We start from the raw sequence: 14056 nt of genomic DNA on the forward strand, positions 1-14056 counted from the left end.
CCCTCCAGGTTCCTCTGTCCATGGCATTTTCCAGGCAAGAATACTGGAGCAGTTGCCATTTTCCTTCTCCAGGGGATTTTCCCAACCCGGGTATCAAACCCGGGAATCTCCTGCATTGCAGTCACATTCTTGACCACTGAGCCACCAGGAAGCCCTTACATATATGTCCCATATATGCTTTTCCCTCCTCACATTTGTTCCCAAAGGATATATGACAATATTGAGCTAAAAGAAATTACAGAACCAGGAGGTCAGGGAAATTGGGGTAGCCTGAGTATTTATACAGACATGTGTGCACCCTCACTGAATATCCGTGTGTGAAATTTGCCTTCATCCGGCGTGCTCCCTCCCCAGCCGCCACGCTCTTCCCAGCCCCCTTCTCCCCTCTGGACTTTGTTGCAGTCCAGATGAAATTCCACAGCAATGACCAAGTTAGGTACTTTGATGAGCAGAGTCCACTTAGGCAAGCCCTGAGCGCTTTGATTCGTATCTTAATGCAGACGGTATTTCCCTCCAAAGAAATGAAGGGAGACGGGGATGTTCTGCCGTGGGAATCTCAGCTCTGGGATTATGACTCAGCAGCATTCCAAACACAAGTAAAGATTAAATATCTCCAGAAACTTTTTATTGTGACTCCCTTCCAACACAATGTTCCTATTGACGAGCAGAGATCATAGAAGCCAGCCAGGCTTCTCTGATACATAACTGCCTACCTTGCAGGGCACCTCCCAATTTACCAATATATCGATCGACCTTCACCTTTTTCTAGGACCCAGCACCGTGTGTTCCTGCAGCCGGTCACATCTTCCTGAGTTGGAGGCGACTGCTATCCACGTGTGCTTCCCATGTGCTCTTTCTGCTCTGCCCTAATCTGGCTGCATCCCCGGCCAGACCATCGCCATTTCCTGGCTCTAGCTCCTGACTCCCTAGACCATAAGCTCACACCATGCAGGGGCTTGAGGGGGCTGGGGGGCTGCTCAGGGGCCAAGCTGACCCTTCCCAACAGCCATCCCTCCCTGCCTCCCACAGTGTCCTCTCCAGGGGGCCCCAAACTCATCACCCCTCAGAGTTCAGCGACAGTGACCAGCACCCTCAGTCAACACATCTGCCTCCTGCAGCCGCCCAGGTGGGGACCCCATGGAGGGGAAGGATCTGCCAAGCCGAAGGGGTGGTTCCCTGGTGTCTGCCAAGGGCCACTTTCCCCAGTGCCAGAGGGAGGTGCCAGCCAGAGGGAGGATGTGTCTGAGATGTTCTTTCATGGCAACAACACGACCCCAGTCAAACAAAGGTCATGTCCCAGAGCCAAGAGGAGGCCCGCTCTTAGGTATATTAGTCAGGATTCTCCAGAGAAACAGAGCCAACAGGAAGTGTGTGTGGAAAGAGATTTAATTAAGGAATCGGCTCATGTGGCTGCAGAGGCAAGTCCAGAACCCAAGAGCGAGTGGATGGGGCACACTCGCTTTCTGGAGGGCAGTCTGCTTTACTCAGCGTCCCCCCTGTGGAATGTCTGCCTTGTCCAGAGACACCTGCACAGAAATATGCAGTGTTTGATCAGATACCTGGGCGCCGCAGCCCCACGACACTGCCACATAAAGTTTACCTGCATGTAGGCTTTTCATGGCTGCATATTGCCACTCTGCTTATTTAACTTATATGCAGAGTACATCATGAGAAACGCTGGACTGGAAGAAACACAAGCTGGAATCAAGATTGCCAGGAGAAATATCAATAACCTCAGATATGCAGATGACACCACCCTTATGGCAGAAAGTGAAGAGGAACTAAAAAGCCTCTTGATGAAGGTGAAAGTGGAGAGTGAAAAAGTTGGCTTAAAGCTCAACATTCAGAAAACGAAGATCATGGCATCTGGTCCCATCACTTCATGGGAATTAGATGGGGAAACAGTGGAAACAGTGTCAGACTTAATTTTTGGGGGCTCCAAAATCACTGCAGATGGTGACTGCAGCCATGAAATTAAAAGACGCTTGCTCCTTGGAAGGAAAGTTATGACCAACCTAGACAGCATATTCAAAAGCAGAGACATTACTTTGTCAAGAAAGGTCCGTCTAGTCAAGGCTGTGGTTTTTCCAGTGGTCATGTATGGATGTGAGAGTTGGACTGTGAAGAAAGCTTAGCGCTGAAGAATTGATGCTTTTGAACTGTGGTGTTGGAGAAGACTCTTGAGAATCCCTTGGACTGCAAGGAGATCCAACCAGTCCATTCTGAAGGAGATCAGCCCTGGGATTTCTTTGGAAGGAATGATGCTAAAGCTGAAACTCCAGTACTTTGGCCACCTCATGTGAAGAGTTGACTCTTTGGAAAAGACTCTGATGCTGGGAGGGATTGGGGGCAGGAGGAGAAGGGAACGACAGAAGATGAGATGGTTGGATGGCATCACGACTTGATGGGTGTGAGTCTGAGTGAACTCCGGGAGTTGGTGATGGACAGGGAGGCCTGGCATCCTGCGGTTCATGGGGTCGCAAAGAGTCGGACATGACTGAGTGACTGAACTGAACTGAAAGTGTAAAGGGGCTGCATTTTAAAACAATCAAGATTTTATGTTATGTATATTTTACCACCATAACAATGATAACAAATTTCAACATTAGGGAGTTCCCTGGAGGTCTAGTGGTTAGGATTCTGGGCTTTCACTGCTGTAGTCTGGGTTCAGTTCCTGGAGAGAGAACTGAGATCCTGCAAGCCATGTGGCACAGCCAAAAACAAACAAACAAAAGAATATATATCTCAGAATTAGAAAAGCTTCATTGTATGTGTCAGAAAGGTGTCAGCAGTGCATGCCTGTTTCACACACTTGCAGTCAGATTTACATGCTGCTCTGTATCACTCCCTTGGACTTCCCTTGTGGCTCAGCTGGTAAAGAATCCTGCGATTCAGGAGACCTGGGTTCGATCCCTGGGTTGGGAAGAAGGGAAAGGCTACCTACTCCAGTATTCTGGCCTAGAGAACCGTGGCCGCAAAGAGTCGGACACAACTGAGCCACTTTCACCTTCACTTTCTGTGTCGCTCCAAGGGCTTCCAAGTGGCTGTGTGATAAAGAATCCGGCTGCCAATGCCGAAGATGTGGGTTAGATCCCTGGGTCGGGAAGATCCCATGGAGGAAGAAATAGCAACCCACTTCAGTAGTCTTGCCTGGTATATCCCATGGACAGGGGAGCCTGGCGGACTGCGGTTCATGGGGTCACAAAGAGTCAGGCAGGACTTAGCAACTGAGCACGCTGTATTGCTCTGGGATTTTTGGGTGTGTGTGTTTGTGTTTACTTTGTTTTTAATTTATTTTTAATTGCAGGATAATTGCTTTACATTGGTATGTTAGTCTCTGCTGTACAACAGTGTGAATCAGCTCTAAGTATACATATGTCCCCTCCCTCTTGAACCTCCCTCCCACCACCCCATCCCACCCCTCTAGGTTGTCACAGAGCACCAAGTTGAGCTCCCTGTGTTATACAGCAGCTTTTTTCCTCTATTCTGAGCCTCACTACATTCTCTCTCATGTGCCTGAGTAGCCCCCACATTATTTACGATGATTGCATACTCTTTCATCTGATCAGTATACTCTAATTTTTTACATTTCTTTCATTCACTGATAATGCACATGGGTGTGTGCTCAGGGTCGGGAAGATCCCCTGGAGGAAGAATGGCAACCCAGTCTAGTATTCTTGCCTGGAGAATCCCATGAACAGAGGAGCCTGGCGGGCTACAGTCCATGGGGTTGCAAAGAGTCAGACATGACTGAAGCAGCTTAGCACATGTGTGCTCAGAACTGTGCTGGACATTGGATATCAAAGGTGGACTAGACCAAATTGCTGCTCTGAGGCAGTTCACCTGGAAGGACAATGTTATACATGACATGAAAATAAATTTGCTTTTTAAAGGAAAAAAAAAGTTAAAAAATTGTAAGAGGGCTAAATCTCCTCTATCCTTTTCAACCAGGTATGAAAGATTTCTTGTCTAAAGTACAGGCAGTTTTTTACACGTCTTTTTCTAAATTTGAATTTGGAAACTTTTCAAATATTTAAGTTTTATTTTTCTGATGATTAAAGTAATAGATTCTCAATGTAAAAAAAAAAGGGGGAAGCATAATGAAATGAATCAACAAATTATGCAGCTGCCTCCCTAGTCTCACTCCCCAGAGCCATCATCCCCGTTTATGGGGCGCTTTACCACAGCTGGCCCAGGGATACCACCTCACAGAACCTTCAGAGCTGTGCTACAGAAGCCATTTCACAGGTGGGGAAACTGAGGCTCCTGAGATGTCAGCAGATTGCTCACTCCCTCACCGGCTAGAAAGCAACAGAGCGAGACAGAGTCCAGGCCATTCCAGGGCCCTCACCCTTCTCCCTGCCACCAGATCCTTCACTTGCCCCAGTCCTCAGTTTCAGCCCCCAGCACGGTGTACACACACACACACACACACACACACACACACACACTGCCCACTAGGAGCCCTGCAGCCGGTCAGCATCTCTCTGTCCTGGGGGTGCGGTGGGGAGACCACCCCCCTTACTAGCCACGCTCACAGTGTCTGCTGCCCACTCACACTTGCAGCCTGCAGACCGAGATGCCCACCTACTGAAGGAAGGTCAGACCAGGAGCCCCTGCTGCCTGCTGGGAGCTGAGATGGCGCTTACATCAGCTCAGTCAGTGGTGACCACAGCCCTGGGTGACGGCCCCCGGGACCCCAGTCTTCAGAGTTAGGTGTCAGAAAAATGGACACATAGCAAAGTCCCCAGAAGTCGAGCAAACTCTGGGAGATGGTGGAGGACAGAGGAGCCTGGTGTGCTACCATCCATGGGGTCACAGAGTCCAACACGACCGAGCGACGGAACAACAATAGCAACAGAAGTTGAGATGGGAATAAAAGTTGAGCATGTATATACCTCAGTGACAGCCAGGGAGCAAAGGTTTGGGTGGGGGAATCATGTCCCCAACCCCAGCTGCAGTGGCTGCGGGCGCTGGTAGGAAGGAGGGAACAGGCTCTAAGACGTGGCCTCTTGTCTCTGTGAAGCCGACCCACTGGGCTGGGGTCCTGAGGGCGTCTGGAGAATGGCTGGCTATAAGATCCCACCAGGTTCACTGCCTGCTTGTTATGTGTGTAAATTTGGGAAACTTGACCGACTTGGAGCCTCAGTTTCGACATCTGAAAAATGGGGTAGTAATGCCTGCTTCGCAGGGTTGTTTGGGGGCTCAATGTCATCTTCTCATTGTGGCCTTCCCTGGTCACCCCATCTAAAGTCAGCTTCCAGTTGATGCTGTAATAAACTTCCAGTTGCACAAATTTAGTCACTAAATAAGCACGAATTTATTATTTTCCAGTTCTGTAGATTAGAAGTCCCACATGGGTCTTCATGGGCTGGAATCAAGGTGTCCACAAGACAGGTTATACCCTGGAGGTCTAGGGAAGAATCTCTCTGCTATCCCCTCTGGCTTCAAGAAGCCTCCTGCCCTCCTGGGCCTGTGGCCCCTTCCTGCGTGCATATGTGAAGTCGCTTCAGTTGTGTCTGACTCTTTGTAACCTTATGGACTGCAGCCGCCAGGCTCCTCTCTCTAATGGGACTCTCCAGGCAAGAATAACGGAGTGGGTTGCCATGCTCTCCTCCAGGGGATCTTCCCGAACCAGGGATCAAACCAGCATCTTTTACGGCTCCTGTATTGGCAGCCGGGTTCTTTACCATTAGCGCCACCTGAAAAGCACTGTGGCCCCTTCCTCCATCCTCAAAGCCAGTGGCATTGTATCTGTGTCTTTTTTCCCATAGCCGAGCCTATTTCTCTTTCTTCCTCTGCTTCTCTCCCACTTTTAAGGACGCTTGTGATTACAGATATCCCAGTAATCTAGGATAACCTCACACCTGCAGCCTTGATTTCCTGTTGTCATGTAGGGTTCCAGGGACTGGGACATGGAACTAACTGGAGCCAGACACACCTTTCCTGGCCACTGGATCTGACACTGTAATACTCTCTCAGGTTCCCTATTCTGCTCCTTGCCTTCAATCTCCTCTCTCATCATCTCCCTCCTCCCCCAAAGTGTGAGCTCCACGGGCAGGGATTTATGCCACCAGGTGCCCTGCTCTACCCCACCCCACCCCCCGGTGCCCAGGATGGTGCCTGGCTGGCATCTCTTAGAGCCAGAAGGGGGAGTCCTTCCTTCTTCCTCCTGTGACTTTAGCTTGGATGTTTTGTTCCAGGGGATTTACATCAAGCTTCTCCTGCAAGCCCCGGGCCCCCCGCACCCCGGAGATGCTGGACATGAACCCATCCAAGGTCAAGTCATCAGCTCTGGGCCCTCAGTTCTCCTCATGTGGCCCCCAGCAGGCCAGCCATCCCAGCTCCAAGACCTCTTCCACAAGGAGCCTGCAGAGTAAGTCACCCTGCACGGGAGGGCACTGGGCTTCCCCATCTGATTCGTGCTCCTTCCATGCCCACCAGACCAAGGGGAAAGGCCCATCTCCCCTCCCCACAAGACCAGGGCCCTAGCTGCCTGCTTCCTTTGCCCCAGGGACCGGTTCTTCACTCATCTTTCTGTTTAAGAAATTGCCCTTGGCCTCAGCGGGTCGTGGGCTTCCCCGGTGGCTCAGCTGGTAAAAATTCCCCTACAATGCAGGAGACCTGGGTTCAATCCCTGGGTTGGGAAGATCCCCTGGAGAAGGGAACGGCTACCCACTCAAGTATTCTGGCCTGGAGAATTCCATGGACAGTATAATCTATGGGATCGCAAAGAGTCGGACACGACTGAGCGACTTTCACACTTCAGCGGCTCAGGCACAAGCTGGCAGAGGGAGACCCTTCCAGACAGTCACTCAGGGATAAGATCCCCCTGCCCGGGGGCTTACGGGTCAGCCCTGAAACCAGAATCGACCTTCTGGTGGGAAACAGAAGCAGGTACTTCCTCACAGGCTGGGTGGAGAGGCCCCCTCCGAGGGCCTGAGGGTGGGGTGGGCCCTAGGGGACCCCGCTGTGTCCCTGGGGCCGCCCTCCCACTCTTCTGCTCCTGATAAAGACCACTTCTGTGTTGCCTCCCAGTCAGCCAGTTGACCACCCCCGCCCCTCCCACTCCCCAACCCAAGCCTGGAACTTTCCAATAGGGCTTTACTAAAAATAAGGGAAGGCAAAAGAGAAACCCAACAAAAGGACGTCAAGAGGCAGAAAATCAGTCACACTCAGGATGTGTGAGTCCTGCGTCCTGGCCGCCCCCTCCTTCCTGACAGGGCCCTGGGCGCTCTGGCCAACCAGGGAGCACTGGGCTGGGACCGTGGTTCATGGGCCAAGTCTGGGCAGCCCGTGGGGATGGGCAGGCCTCCCTCTGCTCTCAGCACCTCTCTGCTGAGAAACTCACAGCGGAGCCCCGGCCCCATCTCCCCACCACAGTGCTTGTACACACGAGCCCCGAGGAAACGCCAGCAAGTACAGGGAGATAGTGGCCAGGAGCGAAGTAGACCGGCTTCCCCAGGGCCCTGCCCGGCCGTCAGGCTGGACGCCCCCACTGAAGTAACCACAGTAGCAGCGCCCAGGAGCAGGCGGGCTGCCCGGCTGGCTGGCCGCACAGGGTGGGGAGCAGCACATACCCACCCCTCGGCCTCCACAAACACAGGAGCTGCTGGCAGCGAGGCTCACCGAGTCCCCACACCAAGCTTCCTGTCAGGAAAGTGCATGGCCACCCCAGTGAGTCAGGGCCCCCCGGCCACAGCGCAGGTGACCGGGAGGAAGGCGCTCTGCATTCGGTTTGCACAGGGCCCGTTGAAAGGAGGGCTTGTGCAGGGACAGAGAGGGTCTCTGTGCCCAAGCTTGCCCTGGCGCTGGCAGCTTGCCTGGCTTTTCTTCTCCAGGCAACCCGTCTTCCAGGAAGTGAGGATGGGTTCTTCCCCGCTGTCACCGTCCCTTCACCCAGTGACCAGCCCGCTTCCTGCTCTCGGCCAGCTGGCAGCTGCAGACGACAAAAGTGATGAGACGGTTGTTGTCACGCCACCAGGTGACTCGAGGACCCGAGGAGGACAGCCCTCCAGGCGTCCAGGGGCAGGCCCACCGTAGCCCCTGCCCCAGGGTCCTGCCACTGCCCTTCCTGCCCACCCTCCCCGCCGGCACCCAGCTTGGGAGGGCAGCGGGGGACAGCAGAGCCAAAGCCGGGAGCTCGTCCATCTCGGGGAGCCAGGGCCAGACAGCTCAGCCAAAGGCAGGCCCTCGACCTCGGAGGAAACCGGTTCTCCTTACCCAGACCAAGTATGAGGAAACAGAAGGGGGTTAGAATACAGGAAAGTCCTTCTCAAATCGGCTGCCTGAGCGGCAGACTTGGTATTTTCTTCCTCTTAAAACCTGGAAAGAATATGGGGTGTTCCCCTCTGTGGCTGGAATGTGGCTGTTCCAAAGCGGCCCTGTGCTTCTGCACACGTGTTCTAAGGGCTCAGAGGGTTGACCAGTTTAAAGCCATTTCCCTCCCTCTGTCCGTTAAGACCACAAGCACAGACTGTGCCCCCAGCAGGGTGACTGGTCCCCGCTGGGGGAGGCCCATTGCTCCCTCCTTGCCAAGGGTGACATCAGGGCCAGTCCTAGTGTTGGGGCCCGTGTGCGGAAAGCAGGAGAGCCTCCATCTTGAAGCCTGTCATCCGTCTTAAAGGCAGGATGTGAACTGGGCCTGGACCCTAGCCCCGGCGTGAGGAAATGGTCGGTAGTGAAAACCAGGTCTCCTGGAGACTTCCCTCCCTATAGATGGCAAACAGAGATTGTAGTTGAAGTCAGGCTGCCCCTGTTAGATTAACCATGGAGACATCCCCCCTGGATGTATAATCATTGTCCGCCCCCACCTTTAACCTTAATTGTTTGTTCTCCTAGCACCTACTTGATGTAAACTCAATCATATGCAACAGAGAGGTTGCTAACATGTAACCTGTCACATAGTGGGGGGTATAAAACTGGGCCTCTCAGAAACTTCAGGGTCCTTGTTGGGAACCGAGTCCCCCTTGACATGCTGGCATAATGAACCGTACTCCACTGTCTAAAGTGTCCTCCGAGATGTGTTTTGCGACTCTGGATTCCACAACACTGGGACAGAAAGAATGTGCACCTGCAGAGTCAGCACTGTTAACAAGCCTGTAGCAGGGTCTGACCTCGCCTAAAACAGAAGTACTGAACTAAAATGATGAGTATTGAGATGGCACTTGTGTATGTGCCTCTGCGTGAGTTTGTGTGTGTGTGGGTGTGTGGGTGTGTGGGTATGTGTGCACGCGCGCTGTCCCCCAGGCAGTCCATCTGCTGTGGCCAGGCCCACTGGGAGTCATCTTGGTGGCCCCACTGGATGTAAATAAAGGACAACGCTGCGTTTTTCAGTATCCTCCCAACTCCAGAGGAGAGCAGGCAGAAGAGGCCAACAGAAGAACGCTGGAGCAGGCGAGAGGCCAGGTTGGCCCTGTGATGACCGTAGACGCATCGTGAGCCGGGCCCTGGGTTAATTTCACAAGTGCTTGGCAGTGGTGCCAGGGTGGGCACAGTAGAACTCTGTGGTCATGTGACTAGCCCATCCTGATCCTCTGGAAATATGTGAGTTCCTCTCTGTTCCGGGGGGAAGAAGGCTGGGCAGAACACTGCCCTCCAGCCCCTCCGAACTCCTGGCTTGACCTCTGGAGGGATAAAGAGAAAACGCAAATGCTTCTCTCGGTGTTGTGGATAATGGACCAGCAAGAGAAGTGGAGACTGGGTCCCTGAAATGGAAGCGCTCCTGGAGAAACTCTGAAAAGGCAGAGAGTGTTTGCAGATGAACAGCAGAGGAGCATCATGGAAAGATCTCTCCCTTTCTCCCAGCAAATCCACTCCCTTCGGATTCCTCACATGCCTCCGACTGACACAGCCTGGCCCTGCCGTGGCGAGAGAGCAGTCCTGTCTCCAGAATCCAGAGGGAGTGGGTGACTTGTCTGTTACCGCCCACGGTCTCCCTGAAGCCAGGGTGACTTCTGTTTCTTCCTCAGGCCCATAGATGAGCTCAAGTCTGATTTGAAGATGTCTGGCCACTTAGGGTAAAAAAAAAAATGTGGACAGACTACACTGAGGTCACCAGGTGCGGTCTGGGTGGTTCTCTGGGGAGTAAATATGGCCTCTGGGAGAGCCCTCTTGCAGACACACACTTATGCATCCCAGGGCTGATGGTGCAAAAGAGACTTTAGAAAATACCAACTAGCATAAATATTCCAGCTATGTGTAGGCCTAATGGGGAGCCAGATACAACCACAGTCTAAGGTGGGGGAGGGGCGAGAATCAAATACACAAATAAACCAAAATGTTTTCACAGGTCATCCGGAGACCAAATCCTACAGCTCCTAGGCTTTGCCCATGACACCTACCCAGGGAGGCCACGGAGAGGAGTCTGTGGAACTTTTAAGAAATGGAGACCTTTAGGAAGAGCCCTTCTTTCCCTGGAAGCTGACCCCAGCTCTCTGGTTACCTGGCCCTCTGATTTCTCCTGAGTAGGACTTGATCTTCATTCACAAAAGGATGTAAATGTCCAGCAATAGCCTAAATGATGACCCTTGGTGGGAATGTAATAATCAGGTAGAGATTTGAGATCCAGTCAGATAAAAGGGGGAGAAGGCAATGGCACCCCACTCCAGTATTCTTGCCTGGAAAATCCCATGGACGGAGGAGCCTGGTGGGCTGCAGTCCATGGGGTCGCTAAGAGTCGAACACAACTGAGCGACTTCACTTTCACTTTTCACTTTCATGCATTAGAGAAGGAAATGGCAACCCACTCCAGTGTTCTTGCCTGGAGAATCCCAGGGACAGGGAAGCCTCGTGGGCTGCGGTCTATGGAGTCGCACAGAGTTGGACACTACTGAAGTGACTTAGCAGTAGCAGCAGCAGCAGATAAAAGGGCTCACTCAGGACATTGGAAAGGACTTGGCCCAAATCAAAGGAGCTTTAAAAAAAAAAAAAGCACAAATAAATAAGATTAACACAAAAAATCCATGACAAAGTCTCAAACTTTTAATACAAACAGGATCTGAGCCTGTGCTTCTGTGACCCTACCCTGCTTGCAGAACCTTGATCCAGCACCTATTCCAATAAAGCTTTATTTACAAAAATAGGCAGACAGCCCATGAGCCATAGTTTGCTGAACTGCATGAAAACGTTACTGAGTTTCAGGGCACCCCTTCCATTCTGTGTGCAAGGTGAAGCCGCACTGGCCTCACCCAGGATCTGGGGGTGGGGGATCCTCCAGGGCTTCCCAGGGTGCTTGTGGCATAGCCTTGTGGCTGAGGCACTGGACCTGCCTGTCTGACCATCTTCAGCTCTCCAGAGACTAAAGGAGCAATGCTGTTCACCTTTGCACGAAAAAGCTACCCCCAAAACTTAATGGCTTAAAACAACAATTTATGGGACTTCCCTAGGCTTCCCAGGTGGCACGAATGGTAAAGATCCCACCTGCCAATGCAGGAGACATAAGAGACGCAGGTTCAGTTCCCGGGTAGGGGAGATCCCCTGGAGGAAGGCATGGCAACCCACTGCAGTATTCGTCTCTGGAGAATCCTATGGACAGAGGAGCCTGGTGGGCTACAGTCCATAATGTTGCAAAGAGTCGGACATGACTAAAGCGACGCACTGGTGGTGCAGTGGCTAAGACTCTGAGCTCTCAACGCTCAGGTTCAACCCTTGGTCAAGGAACTAGATCCTACATGTGGCACCTAAGTCCACATGTGGCAGCTAAAGATCCTGCATGCCACAACGAAGATCTAAGACCTGGCACAGCCAGATAAATAAATATTTTAAAAATCTGTGAGTGTCGCAGTTATGTGGATCTGTGGTGGGGCTGGGCCCAGATGGACAGCTCTCTCGGGCTCAGCTGGACCTAGGTGCACATCTGTGATGAGAGGGCAGTCGAGGGCCTCACTCAGGTCTGGCAGCTGGCTGTGGGCTGGATCCTGGGTTCACCCTCCGGCAAATTAGCTCAGGCTCGTTCGCCTGGTGCTCTCAGGACATCTGCAATGAGAGAGATCAAGCCCGCATGCTGTTCAGGTTTCTACCTGCACCACATTTGCTGCTCTCCTATTGGCCAATGCAGGTCTCACGGCCAAGGCCTAGTCTCCGCAGAGGGACTAAAAGGAAACAAAGACAAACCCGATAGGACTGCAACAATCTGCCCCAGAGAGGGTGTTCAGAACTTACGCATCTCAGAATCGAATCTTCCCGGATGAATTTTCCACCAGGGCATAACCTCTCCATTTTAATTCAGTTCAACATATCCTGGGGGACTGTTCTGCATTGGCTTGTGGGGGGTTGTGATTGTGTTAAATTAGCATCGGTTAGCTTGAACTCTGGTGAAGGGAAAGTGCAATGGAGACAGTCCGGGGGAGACACACGGCTGTCTTGGGAGTGGAGGGTCCCGGGAGGCGGGGGAGACTGTGTCACAAGGCCCTTGGGGAAGCCCTGTTGGAAACTTAGCTGCAAGCTGCAGGCTGCACTGGGCCATGCACTGGTGAGTAGGCTGGGATCAGTTCCAGGACCCTGCAGCCTCCCTTAGCCACACAGAGCATGTGCCGCCGCAACATCCTACAGAAGCTCGGTTAAACTTGAAGCAGGAGACACAGTTCCGCTGGCCAGCGAGTTGCCATCCATCTTCTAGGAGGAATCCCTGGACTCTGCAGATAGCCAGGGTTCAGGGCAGGCAACAGTGCCAGATTGAAGCCATGGGCAGATTTCCAGGAGGTTGTGGAATTTGGAGAAAGTCAGGTCTAGAGACACCTACCCAGAGTCGTAAATTAAGGTGTCAGTGGAAGCCTGGGAGTGGATAGAATCTCAGAGGAGAGGACTGGAGAAATAAGAAACCTGGGGCAGAACCAGGGGTGAGAGAAGAAAGAGGGCCTGCTGCAGGAGACAGTCTCCGGGGAGGGGGCGGCCTGGGAACACGCGCTGTAGAACCAGGGGAGGAAAGCAGTGCATGGCGGGTGGTCACCATGGCCAGAGCCGGAGGAGGCGGGGCTGCCTGAGGACACATTCCAGGGAGCAGTCCTGGGCCAGAGGTCAGCCTGGCCCGGGAAGAACTGAGGTGACCAGTTAGATGCTAGAGGCGTTGAGGTCGGGGAGCTTGGCTGGAGAAGGACAAGGTGATGGCATGACCTCTCAGAGGGGCAACTGGAGCCAAGGCCACCGAGCAGTGGACCTAAGTCGCTGGGAGCAGGGTGTCCACCAGGCCCTGAGCCAGGTCCACCTGGAGGGAGACAGTGGTATTCTGGAGCCAGCTCGTACCTGCTCGCTACATTTTCAGGAGTTCCATGAGCTGGTGTTGAAGACAGCCGGTTCCAAAGCTCAATTTTACAAACTTAAAATTAGGGATTTCCCTGACAGTCCAGTGGTCAAGACTTTGCCTTCCAATGCAGGAGGTACAGGCTCGATCCCTGGTCAGGAAGTTAAGATCCCACATGCCTCAAGGGCAAAAAACAAAACAGAAGCAATATTGTAACAAAGCCAATAAAGACTTTAAAAATGGTCCACATCAAAAAGAATCATTTTAAAAAATTAAATCAGTCAGTTCAGTTCAGTCACTCAGTCATGTCCGACTCTTTGCAACCTCATGGACTGGAGCACAGCAGGCTTCCCTGTCCAGCACCATCTCCCAGAGCTTGCTCAAACTCATGTCCATTGAGTTGGTGATGCCATCCAACCATCTCATCCTCTGTCGTCCCCTTCTCCTCCTGCCTTCAATCTTTCCCAGCATCATGGAATTTTCCAGTGAGTCAGTTCTTTGCGTCAGATGGCCAAATGGAGCTTCAGCTTCAGCATCAGTCCTGCCAATGAATATTCAGGACTGATTTCCATTAGGATTCACTGGTTTGATCTCCTTGAAGTCCAGGGGATTCTCAAGAGCCTTCTTCAATACCACAGTTCAAAAGCATCAATTCTTTGGCACTCAGCTTTCTTTATGGTCTCTTACATCCATACATGACTACTGGAAAAACCATAGCTTTGACTAGACAGACCTTTGTAGGCAAAATAATGCCTATGCTTTTTAATATGTTGTCTAGGTCGGTCACAGCTTTTCTTCCAAGGAGCAAATGTCTTT

At 52.2% G+C, this 14056-nt stretch overlaps 1 protein-coding gene across 4 annotated transcripts in view; it reads left to right on the plus strand.

Moving 5' to 3' along the window:
- The window catches only part of ARMC9 (armadillo repeat containing 9), a 179202-nt gene extending 170193 nt beyond the window's left edge, over positions 1-9009 (plus strand). For all 4 annotated transcript variants that reach the window (XM_061388069.1, XM_061388098.1, XM_061388079.1 and 1 more), the window contains 2 exons: positions 6204-6376; positions 7842-9009. In XM_061388069.1, coding sequence (XP_061244053.1) covers positions 6204-6376; positions 7842-7864 — 196 coding nt within the window. In that variant the 3' untranslated portion in view covers positions 7865-9009. The remainder of the gene's footprint in view (positions 1-6203; positions 6377-7841) is intronic.
- The last annotated feature ends 5047 nt before the right edge of the window (positions 9010-14056 follow it).

This window comes from Bos javanicus, chromosome 2 (genome assembly GCF_032452875.1).
Source record: "Bos javanicus breed banteng chromosome 2, ARS-OSU_banteng_1.0, whole genome shotgun sequence".
Taxonomy (NCBI): Eukaryota; Metazoa; Chordata; class Mammalia; order Artiodactyla; family Bovidae; genus Bos; species Bos javanicus.